Source organism: Mirounga angustirostris, unplaced genomic scaffold (genome assembly GCF_029215605.1).
Source record: "Mirounga angustirostris isolate CCGP_5_RB_7025 unplaced genomic scaffold, mMirAng1.0.hap1 SCAF_15, whole genome shotgun sequence".
NCBI lineage: Eukaryota > Metazoa > Chordata > Mammalia > Carnivora > Phocidae > Mirounga > Mirounga angustirostris.
Window position 1 is genome coordinate 76,175,371 of NW_026991723.1, and position 14,977 is coordinate 76,190,347.

A 14,977-nucleotide genomic window follows, 5' to 3' on the forward strand; every position below is an offset into this window, starting at 1 on the left:
CAGGGTCTGTAGTGGACACTGGGCACTTTGAAATGAACCAAGCAGACACACAGATGGGAACCACAGACATTGGATGAGTAATTATAGAAGTGGTGAGTTCTCAGACAGGAAGGGTTGTGATGGATGTATGGAAGATTTGTCTGTTCCCGGAGTGGAATGGAGTGGTTGGACGGAGCTACCCTGGGATAGTGCCATTAAACTGATCCCGAAAGGGTGACCCCAGAACCCAGAGGACTCCTGGTGCAGCCCTGGCCAAGGTTTTGGGAGACTCCATAGGAGCCTTCTGCCTTTGGGCTAGCCCCTTTTACATATGCTCTTCATCTCCGGGATGAGGTTTAGTGGATAGATGGGAAGAAAAAGAGACCGTAAAAATAAGTAGGCAGCAAGCTTCTGGGGGGATCTGAAGCCCTTTTCAAAGCAAGCCTAGCTGCAGGAGGATGAGGGCACATTAGAAGGGCCAGCTGACCAGGGTTTGTGGGACCGGTGATTACCATGAGGCCCAGGGCAAGCCCCTTCCAGGTCTGGGGCCGGACCTGTCCATCTGTGCATGCCCGACACACCTCACGGGCTCTGCACACTTTTGGAGTCTGCTTCCATGCGCTCATAGCCTTGAGGCAGGCTTATGCTAATTAGATGTAGATTGTGTGCGGGATGGCCCCGTAGCCTTCATCTTGTCACATGGGGATGTGTCCCCTGGGATCAACTTCCAGCACCACACAGATGGTGCAGACTGCAGACCGCCTCTCTCTCTTTCCTTCACTATAGCTCTATCTTCCTGGACAACTGTGGGGAGGGACAAGGTGAGGGTGGGGAGGGGAGACGGTGCCCTCCAGAGTACACAGTTGTGTGTCCTCTATGGAGATACACAGAGCAGAGGGGACCTAAGCATGCAAGCATTAGGAATGACACAGGCTTCCAACATTCAAATCAACACCTATGTTGAGCTCCTTCTGCTTACAAGGAACCATTCTAGCAGTGAACAAAAGAGCTCTTAAATTGTAGGGGGGGGCATCATTTAATCCTAACGTCTCCTTTTTCAGAGAAGGGAAAGGAGGCCTGGCAGCAAGGAGGGGTGCTGTGCTTGTCCCAGGCAAGGTCATCCAGATCTCTGGTTCCAGATCCCTGGTTCTGGGCTGGTGGTACAGCCCCCTGAGTGTGACTACTGTTGATTAGGTTATTTTCATACAGAAATAAGTCCCCGTCACCATCATTGACCCCCGGCCCACCCCTGCTGAAGTTCAGTGATTTCCTTTCGCCACTTACACTCCAGATGAATATTTCCTTCGGAACTTCTGAAGCCACTGCTTCAAGGTTCTCATTTCCCTTAACGTGTTTCCTCTTGGTTCCACTGAAAAGCCTCTCTTTGCCCTTCTTCTCTGCCTCCCGGGGCTAAGCTACCTCTTAGTCCTCGGCTCTGTGTGGCAGAGTCTGGCCTTTCTCACTGCGTCTCTCTTCTCTCTCAACTGCAAACAGGGGGCTTGAGCCCGGGTCCCAAGCCCCAGGAAGGTTCTGAACTGAGGGCACCCTACAGATGTGTAAACATTTTACCTTGCTCACCCAGCTAGCCGCCTTCCAAAGGCAACAGGAAAACCAGGGACGGGAGAGCCCCTGGCAAAATAAAAGACCTGCAGGAAGAGAGCGAGAAAGAGAGAGAACGAAAGAGGGAAAAGGGATCCTGTTTCAGATATTAATTTTCTCATTAGAAGAATTTTCTCTTTGAGGGGGAGTGTTCGCCAGGGGAGCAAGAGAAGGTGAGCTCAGAGGTGGGATGGGGAACCCAAGCGTGGTGGCCCTAGGAACTTTGCCCTCACTGATCCCCATAGCAAGTGGCAACGCATAGAGCTGGGGTAGCCTGTTCCAAATCTGGAGTCAGAGCTTCCACTTTGGAAGGGTCCATGGGGAGGTAGCTTTTCACAGGCAGTGTCCTGACAGCAGCTAAGCAGACGGGATTTGTGATTTCTAAGTAGGCTTTGCAGGTGGTTTTGGGGAGAACTCGTGCTTTTTTTGAGCCTTCATCCTCCCAGCTCTTGCTCCATCAGTCAAGATGCCTTCAGGTGCCTTCTCCCTTTGGCCTTTCTGTATTGTGTTTCTCGTCATTTCCTCCTTGTCATCATTGACATCACTCCCAGACTTTCCAGCATCTTAAAAATGAGCTCTCACTTGGACGGCTACTGTATGCCAAGGATGGCATATCCGCTGTATCTTTTAAGTATGACAGCACATTTAAAGAGAGATCTAGTCAAGAAGGAGAAGAGCTGCAGAGGTGAAGTGATTTTCCCCAGACGTATGGCTAGTAATTCTTTTATCAGAATTACCCCAAGTCCAAAGATCCTGCTTGCTCTGTGCTACAGAGAACACACGCTCTCTTTTGACTCTCCCTGTCCTTTAGCCATGAAGACCTGAGTTAAGTTGATTCTGTTTGTCCTTTTTCCTTCTCTGGCTGTATTTGGCATCCTTCCTGTGCTCCTTCATGAGACATTTGCTGAGCCCCTGCTGTAGACAAGGAATGGTATAAGGTCCTAGGCAGGGTACAGATGGCCCAGCCAGAAGTCCTCACTTCAAGCCTCCAGTCTAGTAGGACTCCAAAACCAGAGAACAAGTGTCTAGTTGCCTTAAAGTAAAATGAGTGCAGAGGAGAGATGAGCATTCCTCACAGGGCTACCATGGAGAGCTTCTTGGAAGAGGTGGTTTCTGTTTTAGCCATGGGGAAACCTGGAAACACAGAAAAGCAGACTTGGACCAGGCATGTAAGGGGGACCTCATTCGGTCCCCTCCTTCACCAGATAGAGAACCAAGACCCAGAGGAGGTACTCAGTGCTTCACCAAGGTTGCCCAGCCTGTGAGAGCAGGTTGAATTTGTGAGAAGACTCCAGCCATTGCCTGAGGGACTGTTGGGCACGGAGTTGGAGGAGAGGTATAGGCCGACTTAGATGCCAAGCCAAAACTGCCCTCCGCATCAGTTGCTAACAGAGAGATTTACACAAGTTCAAGGCCCCAGTACCAACAAGGAGTAGATACCGCGTGGGCCTCCTCTGTTGATTTTTCTGGAAGCTCTCCATGCTTGTTTGGTGAATGCTAATGGCCGATGCATGCTCAAAGTTATGGTGACCACAACAGGTCTCCAGCTCAGAGTAAGGACTGTCCTCCTAAATGAGCATCTTGTATTCATTCTCATCTCCCTCTCTTTCTCCTCCCACCTGGCCTCGTACATCATCCCACGCTTAAAATATACTCTTAATTAGAAAGTCCTCTTCCCCATCCAACAGCCTGTCTGTGCCAAGGACACTGGGTATATTCCAGAAAAGCTGAGGAATGGGGGTTGGTGATTATAAAGATAATTCGATCCAGAGAGAATCTGCTAAGTGACTTCTTGGGGTTTCCAGAGTGAGTCTACAGACATCAGCCTTGCGACCTTCCCAAACACCGAGCTTGTGGCACCCCCAGGCAGGTGATGTGTTCTGGATCCTTGGTGGCTTTGATGGGGAAGAAGGAAGCCCCCGCAGAGTTAGTGCACAGGGTACTGAATGCCAGGGTCTGATGGATCGAGGAGCCACTGGCCAACCATTTGACCTTTAACCCATCCATCTCTTGCTTCCTTTAGAATCCATATCTGCCTCTGTTCACTTAACATCACCACCTTAAGGGTGTTACATGGATTAAATGAACTCGCACATAGACCTTAGTATAATACAGAGGCTTGGAAGATTTAAGTAATGAAGGAGTCCCCAGCACCTTTTATGTTAAGAGGATGCTTTTCATTTCATTCTTTTGCAAATATTCGCGGTAGTGTCAGAGAAAAGCAAGCTGAATTGGGTCTCAGGACATTTGTCAATGACTCTACATAACCTGACAGATGCCTTTCATTTTCTGGGTCTGAAATCCCTCACCTGTCAAGTGAAAAAGTTGGAAGTGGTGATCTTTAAAAACCTTTCCAGCTCAGATATTAAGCATGTCTGCCTTTCTTTGGGGCTGAATTTCAGGGCTAGCCGGGACTGACTCCTGTTAGAAGGTGGAAGCATTAGCTTTGCGGCCCTTGACCTTCGCTTCTCTGGGCCAACTTTGCTGACAATTCACTATCACTGGCCATGTGATGACTGCCAATGGTGATGTGTGCTCAAAGTTTTGGTGACTGTAGCAGGGGACCTTCTTCTCAGTGAGCATCTTCTATTCATTATTACCACCCCCCCCCCATTCTCCTCTTGCCTCCTATGTCATCCCACACTTAAAATACCCTCTTGGTTGTTTTTAATTTTTTTTGAGATTTATTTATTTATTAGAGAGAGCATATGCATGAGTTGGGGTAGGGCAGAGACAGAGTCCCAAGCAGACTCCCTGCTGAGCATGAAGCCTGACATGGGGCTCAGTGTTATCACCCATGGGATCAAGACCTGATCTGAAATCATGAGTCGGACGCTTAACTGACTGAGCCACCCAGGTGCCCCTAAAACACCTTCTTAATTAGAAAGTCCCCTTCCCCATCCAACAGTCTTACAAAATCAAAAGTGTTCAGATTCCCATTATTATTATTGTTGGTATTTTCTTTAGCTCAAATACCCATTCTACAAATGCAAATCTTTCTTATATGTTCTGTGTTCAGAGCCAATAAAAGTGAAACTGCTTGGGCTCACATAGTGGTGAGAGGCCCCCAAAGCCAGCTCGCCCATCCTCTCTGTTCCTCTAGCCCTCACCTTGCCCTAAGGCTGGTCCCAGAGTCATCATTAGGAACTGGCAGATCCTGCAGAGCACAGTTCGAGAACTGCTGGTCTAGGACATCCTGATATAAGTTTTATCAGAGAGAAGTAACTTCGTGCCCTTCTTCCATCCTTTATTGACACATCTTTCTCTCTTCGGGCCACATAGGGCTATATGACAAATGTTCTTATACCTCGCGTGACCGAGGATGGGTCGTGGGAATTCACACCGTCAGTGACCAAGGCAACAGAGACCCCCGCTACTTTTTCTCCCTGAAGACAGACCGGGCCCGGCAAGTGACCACCATTAATGCCCACCGCAGCTACCTCCCAGGCCAGTGGGTACACCTAGCCGCTACCTACGATGGGCGGCTGATGAAGCTCTACGTGAATGGTGCCCAGGTGGCCACTTCCGGGGAGCAGGTGGGCGGCATCTTCAGCCCGTTGACCCAGAAGTGTAAAGTGCTCATGCTGGGAGGCAGCGCTCTGAATCACAACTACCGCGGCTACATTGAACGCTTCAGTCTGTGGAAGGTGGCCCGGACTCAGCGGGAGGTCCTGTTGGACATGGAAACCCATGGCCTCCACACTCCTCTACCTCAGCTCCTCCTCCAGGAGAACTGGGACAATGTGAAGCGCACCTGGTCCCCCATGAAGGATGGCCACGTCCCCCAAGTGGAACTCAGCAGTGCCCACGGCTTCCTGCTGGACACAAGTTTGGAGGCTCCCTTGTGCGGGCAGACATTGTGTGACAACACAGAGGTCATTGCCAGCTACAACCAGCTCCCACGGTTCCGCCGGCCCAAGGTGGTGCGCTACCGCGTGGTCAACCTCCATGACGACAACCGCGAGAACCCCACGGTGAGCCGCCAGCAGATCGACTTCCAGCACCGGCAGCTGGCCGAGGCCTTCAAGCACTACAACATCTCCTGGGAGCTGGAGGTGCTGGAGGTGAGCAACTCCTCCCTGCGCCACCGCCTTGTCCTGGCCAACTGCGACATCAGCAAGATCGGGGACGAGAGCTGTGACCCCGAGTGCAACCACACGCTGACCGGTCACGACGGCGGGGACTGCCGCCAACTGCGCCACCCTGCCTTCGTGAAGAAGCAGCACAATGGGGTGTGCGACATGGATTGCAATTATGATCGGTTCAGCTTCGATGGCGGAGAGTGCTGTGACCCCGAAATCACGGACGTCACCAAGACTTGCTTCGACCCCGACTCTCCGCACAGGTAAGACCTGCCGGGCAGGCGATGCCCAGCTGTGAGCTGACTCGGTACCCCCGACATTGCATAGGCGAGGCGCCTGAGACTCCTAGGGGTTCTGGAACTTTGCGAATTTTCCAGTGTGCACGGCAGCTTGGTGACCGAGGCCAGGCCCTTACAGTTCTCATGGGGACGGTATGAGAGGATAGCCATCAGGACAGTATTCGCTGAGCCCCTGCTGCAGGCTAAGAGGGAAGACAGCCCTGTCTTCTCAAGGGGCTCAGATTGGAAACTGGGTGATGGGACCCGCGTACGGATAACTGTCATAATGTACGTGGTAGAGTGAGGTACAGCGTGTTATCCAGGACGTAGTCCCTAGCCACATGGGACTGTTTAAATTAGTTGAGATTAAATAAACTCAAAATCTGGCCTGAGTCACATGAGCCACATTTCAAGTACTCAGCAGCCTCGTGGGCTAGTGGCAACCATGCCTGACGGAGCAACAGGGACCACGCACCCCGGCCAAATGTTCGTTTTGTTGCACTGTGCTGGTAACGCTGGGATTAGCTGGGTCAGACAGCCTGGGTTCAGGTCTCAGCCATACTGTTTCCTCACTTGGTGACCCGTTAGAAGCCGTGTCTTCCTCTGTAAAGTGGAAGTAATAAAGCACCTGCTTTGTGAAGCTGCTCTGGGGATGGAGAGGGGGCGTATAAAGCGTGGTCTCTCTTATAGTGGCTGGCGGGCCACGAGTTCTCAGTAAGCATATTATATGGTATTACTTGTGTCAGGAAGGTGGCGTGTGCTGTGTTTAGGGAGTGCCAAGGGAGATCAAAGAGGAAAAACTTAGATACAGTTGAGAAAAGCTTAGATACAGTTTGGACATCCAAGATTGGGTTGGGGGAGAGAGGAGGGTGCTCCAGGCACAGGGACTTCGTCCCCTCCTGAGAAGAGGGTAGAAAGGGGAAGCTTCTGTCTAAGGCTTCGCGTAGCCTCTGCTTGCACTATCAACTCTTAACCAGCACCCCCAAAGAAAAGCCCAGAGGAGAACCTGTGGGTGATCTATATTCAATATGGGCCTAGTTCCAAGCCAGAGAGACAGTCAACGTCCACTTTCCTGATCTCCCAGATTCGAGCTGAACTTTTCCATTCTGTCCAGCGCACAGGACCCTGGACTTGCTGATAGCTCGAGCACATTTGCCGACCTCTGCAGGTTTTCTGCTGACTCTTCTCTTTATGTCTCTCTCAAAAGAGCGAGGGCCTCCCATGCACAGACAAAATACCTATGTGCAAAGGAATGACGATGCTGGCAGGAGAATGTCGTGCCTGGCAGCAAGCCAGAAAGCACGTCAGCTCAGCCTGCTGGCACCAGGCGGGCCCTGGACTCTCACCTTGGTTCAGAGACATGAGCAGCCTGAGTGGGAAGAAGCCTTGCTGTGTGGCCTGTTCCTTCCAGGTCACAGTGCATTTTCATCTCTGCTCTCATTTGGGCTTTGACAGAATTTGGTAAGGGAGGCAAGACAGGGGTTAGTATTTGCATTTGACTGACAGAGAGCTAGAGGAGCCCAGCAGGTACAAGGACTAGGCCAAGGTCATGGGTCAGGAGAGTCATTCAGCTAAGTCACAAATGCAAGTCTCTGAGATTAAGGTAGTGTGTGCTCTCCTGAGCTGGACTCCCAGGGGTTATCCACGTGCCCAGGCAGAGTGGGCATGGAGGAGGGCAGAGGGCCACGGATAGCTGGAAGTCATTCACCCATTTATTGGTACATTCATTTGTTCCTTCTTTCATGCGTGCATTCATTCATTCATTCGTTCATTCATACAACAAATGCTTGTTCAGCACCTACCAAGTGCCAGGAGGGTGAGTACCCTTAGCCCTATTGTGCCGAAGGAAACTCAGGATCCAGAATGCCATAGGGATTTAGCCAAGGTCAGTCAGCTAATAAAATGGAGAGCTTGGATTCGAATCCAAGTCTATTGACTCTAAAGCTCCCACTGAAGGGAGGTATTTTTAAGTCTAAGAAGCAGTAAGAGGCAGAGTTGAAGGGCAGGGGTGGCAGGCAGGGCGGCTTCACTAAAGCCTTGGGAGAAAACTGTTGAGTTGATTGGGTCAGGACCGAGGGCAGCCGGCCTTTGTGGCGGGTGCACTGTTCTGGTGTGGAGGGGCCGCGGGGGGCCCCAGGTCCCAGATACCTCACCAGCAGCAGACAGAGTTGGCAGCCTCCAACAGGCTCCTCTTTTCTAAGTCACGGGACAGCCTGCCCAGAGTGTCTGTGAGCAGCCATGTGCCAGCTCTGTGACCACTCACGCCAGAGCATTTGTTTGATGGCTGGGAAAGTCGGGAGTCCTGGGTGAGCCCCATCAGACAATGTGTCATCTCCCGACGGGGCTGGGGGTGATGGCATCTGGGCTGTGTCAGCTCCTCTGTGCGCAGAGAGAAACGTGGGGACGTTTGCAGAGAAATACTTGCTTTGTGACTTTAAGAAAAGGGAGGGAGGGAAGGAGGGAGGAAGAAAGAAAGAAGGGAGGGAGGGAGGCACCTTTAGTAGAAGCGGTGAAAATTTGATTGACATTATCTAGGGGATTTTTAATAAAGAACTAAACTTAATTCTCAAGATCCTTTCTCTCTTCCTCTCTCCCTCTCCTCTCTCTTTTTCTGTCTTAATGGGTAAAGACAGTAAAACTATTGAATACTTCTCAGTCTATGGTAAGGCACCAATTTTGGTTTTTTTCCCCCTGTATATTGCAAACCCAATACCACAAACAATGAATCATGGAACACTTCATCTAAAACTAATGATGTAATGTATGGGGATTAACATAAGAATAAAAAAAAAATGAACCCGTATAAAATGAAATACCACAGGAGTGTTAGCCTCAGAGTGTCAGAGAACTTGAAAAGTTTCTCCATTCCTTGTACGCAGTGCCCCATAGCCTAGTAAGCGGGTTCTTGCACTGTCTCCTTTGAGTAGTTCTGATTAAAAGTCATCATTCTGACAATTTATGTAGCGATTCCCTTGAGTAAAATAAGATTCCCCTGTAATGCAGCTGGGCAGACCAGTGAATTCCATCAGAGAAGTGTTTCTTTTAACATGTTTAGACTCCAGGAGAGCACCTAATCCGAGGTCAAATGTCAGACCTAGAAACATCCTCAGAGATCACTGGTCATCCCCCATCGAGGGAAACTGAGGCCAAAGCTCACACTGTCCATTAGTGGTCAAACTAGGGTTAAGGTTGCTCTGGATTTCTGACCCCTGGTCATCTGCTGTGGCATAGCTGTCCAGCCCTGTCCCGATGACATCCTGGACAGCCACAGGTCCCTGCCCCCTCACGTTCTGTCCTCACTCTTCCCAACTATCCCTGAGAGCTTGGGATTATGGAGTGCTTGAGTGAGTGAGTTTGGAAGAGAAGTGGATAATGGCCTTGGGGTTCCATGAACCCCTGTGAAACTATTAGAGCTACACTGGCAGCTAGTTTTCCATATTAAGGGGCCAGAATAAGAACAGCCAGTGAAAGATGTTTCTTTCACAAAGAGAGGGACTGGACAGTGAGTGGCAAGAGCTGTATATCATAACCACTAACCGCATTTGGCCCGGATGAGAAAATTCTCCTGGGGCCATGACTATAGGGCCATGATACATGCACTTCAAGTCTCCAGAGGCCTGTCCTGTGGGAAAGGGAACAGAATTCCTCTATATGGCTTCTAAGCCCTGGCGAGGACCGGGGGGCTGTAATTACAGGAGGCCGCTCAGACTGAGTAACAGATGACGTCATCCCCCCTCAGAATGGTGCTCCCAGGGGAGCACTTCTCTTCAGGGGAGTGAGCGCCCTGAGGCATGCACAGTGAGGATTATGGCAAGGCTGTAGAGAGTAGCCTTGATAGTCTTGGGATTGAGCCCAGCACAGCCCAACTTTTTGCTGATATCTTCCTCCCCTCCTGTTAATGGAACCACATGGTAACATTTGGTTACAGACATTTCTTGGGTATGTGTATCCCTGCCAGGCCCTCTGCTGTTCACTGGGGATGCTGCAATGAGTGGGAGGCATCCCTCACCATTAAGGGGCTTTCACTTTGGTGGGGAATCCTATTCACCCATAAGAAGCTCTGATCCATGACACCCAGTGGGACAAGAGCTCTGTGGGGGCAGAGATCTGCTCGGACGAGGGGAACAAGGTGGGTTGGCTGGCGGAGGCATGCTGGGGATGGGCAACACTTCCAGAGGTAGAGAGGCAGGCTGCATAGGCCAGGTCTTGGCAGAAAGCAGGTGATACATTCAAACAGAACAATTAAGGAGAGTTGAAGGAAGGGCTCATTTGAAGGAGAGGCTATTCACAACAGGGTAGGCAGGGTTTAGGACAGTCTTCAAGGCCAGAGTCAGTAACAGTGGGGAGCCATTTCCAACCTTGACCTGGAAGGGCAAAAAGAGAGAGTGGTTTGGGAACCTACGAGAGTGACTGTGAGCAGAGGACTCCTGGGCAGCCGCGGTAACTCTCCGTAAAGAGGGGTAGCCAACCTACTGGAGCCCCCAGGCCAGAAGGGAGCCAGGAGAGTAAATGCTATGTTGTCATTCTCTTCTGCTTTACCGTCTTCTGCTAGAAGTCACAGGGCAAAGGAGCCCATAGATGTACCCCAAAGAGGCCAGCCTCCCAAGGGCACAGAGCAGGGTGGAGAGGGATGGGTAATGGATGTGGACGAGCAAACAGCATGTCCAGAACACAGAGAAAGACAGCCCATGCAGAGGGCACAGGAGAAGCAAGGGGACAGGAGGAAGGGCTTGGAGAATGAGTCTTCCATACACCTGGGACCCCGACCATAAGCATGGGAGGGTCCGCTTTATCTCGTGGCAGACTAGTATCAGGCTAAATCCTTCCTTCCTGCTTCTCTCCCTTTCTTCACTTCCTTCCTCCCTTCTTTCCTTTCTCTTTCCCTCCCCTCCCCTCCTTCCCTTTCCCTTTCCTTATTTTCCTCCCTTTTTTGCTTCTTTTCCTCTCCCAGTAAATATTTGTTGAATGCTCCCTCTGTGCCGGCCCAGACCCTGCCTTTTGGAGTTCACCATCTAGTGGAAAAGACAGACAAGAAAGCATGCCATTGTGATCACGGGTGTGAAAGAAGGTTCCCCAGTGTCAGCCAGGAGGAGCCGTCTGTGTGAGCAGTAAACATTTTTCTATCAGACTGGCCATTTAGAAAAAGACATTCCAATGAACTTGGCCATTCTCTACAGTGGTGGAGACGAGCCAGGTAGGCAGAATTTTATCTGCAGCCATTAGACATGTCTACTAACAAGTTAGAATGCACTTCACATGCCTTTTTATAGATGAAAGGGGAAAACCTGGGTATTAAGGGAAGCCCCTGGTATCAGGAACTCCAGGGGCATTTGACTCTTTGGGCTGCATGCACCCCATTGCGAGAGTATATTGCGACAAACCCACTGAGCTTCTGTTTGGATCCTCCAAATTGCAAGCTATGGCACAGTTAGGTGAAATTGACCTTTGTTCATGAATGTCTACTTGTATACAACTGGAAGATAGAAAAAGACTTCCCTTGTACACTGTTGGCTCATAGGGAAACATTTTCTTTGTCTTCCCTTTATTATTATTTTTAATGGAATAAGGGCGTTCCCTGGGGGCCATGCTATTTTTTTTGGACCCGAGCTGACATTGCTGGAAGTCTTTGGAAAGGACTGCAGTTAGCCTTGAGGCAGGCTCCTCGACTCCTCTGCCAGCACTACAGTTCTCTTCAGTGGCCTCCCCCTCCCCTTGTCAGAGACCGTTAAATGGTTTGCCTTCCCCTATTGGGGTATCTTCTTTTTTGGGATGATCTCATGAAACATACACTTCCTTCTCCCAAGTTCTCCCCAAATCTGGAAAAGTTGCATGGAATCAGGGACTTTCTGAGCTGATAGGAACAGTGGCAGGGTCCAGCCCTCTCTTGCTATAGATGAGGAAGCCGAGCTCCCAAGAGGGGCAAGCACTGACCCAGGCCTCCCAGCGAGAGTGAGGCTAAGCTGAGAGCAAGACCCAGGATCTCATTTCCTAATTCCAAGGCATTCCTACCCTCCTCCATTGCCGTGGTCTCTTGGAAGCTTCGGATTTGCAACTTGGAACAGTTCTGTTTAGTATGGTCGTGTTCTTCCCCATCATCCATATTTTGTTAAGACACTTTCGTACCCAGGGCACTGTGGTAAATGCCCTAGGGATCCAGCCTGTGATCTGTGTCCTGAAGGTGCTTATATTCTGTGGTTTAATGACATTTTGTTACAGTCATTCAAGAGATGGTGAGAAGGCAGGTGATTCATTTCCCAGTGAACCACACAGACGATCAGGCTTGCGTGAGCTCTGAAAAAAAGGCAGCATCCCTGTGGTTTGAGGAAGTCAGAAAAGATTTTCTGGGAGAGGAGGTACACAAACAGACCACCAGAATTCACAGGCTTTGTAATGACAGAAAAGAACAAAGAATGAGGTGGGAAGGTGAGGGGAGGGTTCCAGAAAAAGGTAAGTCTACTTGGGCCTTCATGTGGTTGAATGCCATGATTTGATTTTCTGGCTGTGGAGCTCTGAGAATCAGACTGATAACAGAATGAAGGGAGGATTCAGGAGAAATCGATGCTAGCTCCGGCTCAGCAGTGTCTCTTAGCTATGCAGTCGTGGGCAAGTCTCATAATCTCCTTGAGCCTCCATTTCCACATCTATGGAAAGGGAATAATAATAATATCTGACCGCCTGGATCACGTGGTTGCCTTGAGGGTCACATAAAATAATATCCCAGCAAGAGTTCTGGGAAGAGTTAACCAGCACGCAGATGAAAGAGGGCTTTGTTATTTGTTCAGTAACTTTGTTCATTCTTTTCCAGTAATCGTGTAAGAGAAATTGCTTGGAATTTTATAATCAGAATATCAGAGTTTATTTAATGTGACTAATATTCATTAAAGCAATAACAGGAGTCAGGCCTGGTAGAGTGGAAAAGTGATATGTGTTGGAGACTGACCAGGGTCTGTATCCTGGTTCCACTCTTCATTAGCTGTCTGACCTTGACTCGTTTCTCAATAAGAGTTGCTGGTGTCTCATCTGTAAAAACTGGGTGAGGACAGCTCTCACGACAGCATGTCGTGAAACTTACACGAAGTCATCTGTGCCAAAGCCCTGGTCATAGTGTGTGACACATAGTAGGTGCAAGTCCCCTCCGTTCTCGAGTACACACACGGACCCCTCTCGGTCAGCATTGTTTTCTGGAGACGGCCTTTCTGCAGGCTCATAAAAAAAAGGCCTGGATGAAACTGCAGTACACACACTAAGAGCATTTACACAGATTACTTTCATTCTTAAAATACTGACTTTTTTGTTTTTTAGGACTGGTCACAGAATTGGTATTTTTAAATAAAGACCGTATAGCATATCAAACCCATTGAGCTCGCACACTAGTTTATTTTTGAAACGACCCAAATGTCGAACCGTGTTAGAAGACATAGTTCCGCGTGGGACGATCCCAGGCGGTGTTGGGATTGGTCACCAAGAGTGATGTGCTAATTTGGTTGAAGGTCCTAGATATTTTTTACCATCTCCAGCCTATGTGCCTGCTTGGGTGTAGATGTACAAATACCTCTCTCCAGGCCACGGGTGGCAGGGTCCCATTTCTCTGCTTCTGTCTGGGTTACCTTCATGCTTTTCATCTCAACCAAGCTCACCTTTACTCACAGGTCCCATCTGTGACTCTGCACAGTTGACTTTGGTCTTTGAGAGCAGGATACAGGGGGGAATGGAGCAAAGAGAGCTGTTCGTGGCTTCTCCACATGACGTTAAGAAGGAGCTCAAAACAGGGACTTGTGAGAAGCCGTGGAGGATCGGTATAGTTTCGAAAATAAATAAGAATATGAGTTTTGGAGACCAGGCATATTTGAAATCAAGCCACTTAAACATTTGAACCTTGAACAAGTCTCTAACTTTATCAAAGCTTCAGATGCTTCCTCCGTAAAATAGGGGATGAAAGTACCACAGTCTACCACATTGAGGAGCTCAGAGGATTCAGTGAAATCCTACAGGGGTCAGCCCTTTAGAACAGCACCCACCATTGACTGAGCACTCAAAATAACAGTGGTGGTTGTTTGGGGATTTTCCGTCTCTGGGAAATCTTCTGACCTCTTACACACATATTCCCTAATTCCCAGCCCCCTCTGGATCCTGAGCCCCCTCCCTGGAACCTTTGGGCTGGAGTGGGGGTTGGAGACAAGCTAATCCTCTCTTCTACCAAAGGCCTTTTTATTTTGGCTCCTGCAGGTTCCGTTTTAAAAAGATTGTCTTTACTCCAAAAGCCTTGCACGTGCTAAATGATACCATATTCATTGTCCCAAGCAGCACACTGCAGAAGTTTATGCATCCGCAGCATAAAGCCAAGGCATGTCTGGGATCCCAGGGTGGGCCTTGCTGTGTAGCTCTCACACATCCTAGGGAAGAAGCTGGAAACCAGGTGGGCACCCCTCGGGCGCTCAGGACCCCACTGAGCAGCACAAGAAGCCTGCTCGCCTGTCGCTCTCACCGCAGCAGGATCTGTGTCTCAGAGTCTACAGGTGAAAGTTGCAGGTGCTCCCTATCTCACCCCTTTTCCTGGAGGTGCATTTCCATTTCCAGCTCTCAGGATGGACGGATGGACGGATGGGCGGGAGCGCTTGGTGCCCTCTCGAGGGCCCCAGCGGGAGGCAGTTGGGGTTTTTCCACCCTGGTCTGGCCTCATCAGCACTCTCCTGTTTCTTTCACCATCCACTGGTGACACTGACCACTCATGACAGCCTCAGCTCAGCCAGACGCCCTTCCAGGGTGGGAAACAAAGCAGTGGGGGTTTGAGGGAGGGTGGAACGGACAGACACTGGGACGTTTTGTGTTGGGGAAACACATTCCCCTAAATTGTGCATGGCTCAGCTTGTACCTGCAGACTCACAGCTGGCCGATTCTCCACCTCCTCCGAGGGGACTTCCACAACCCCGCTCTCACTTTCTGGAAACAAAACTAGTGTGTGAACGGCAGTGCGTCGTGCTCGCGGGTTCGTTTGCCTGAGTCCAACAGGCTCCCATCTCCCGGGTTCTTTGTTTTGTT

General features: G+C 49.9%; 1 protein-coding gene across 1 annotated transcript in view; it reads left to right on the forward strand.

The window, feature by feature from the left end:
* Positions 1–14,977, forward strand: part of PAPPA (pappalysin 1) — a 237,419-nt gene that overhangs the window by 27,161 nt on the left and 195,281 nt on the right. The window contains exon 2 of the mRNA XM_045883010.3: positions 4,861–5,923. Within this exon, the coding sequence (XP_045738966.1) occupies positions 4,861–5,923 (1,063 nt within the window). The remainder of the gene's footprint in view (positions 1–4,860; positions 5,924–14,977) is intronic.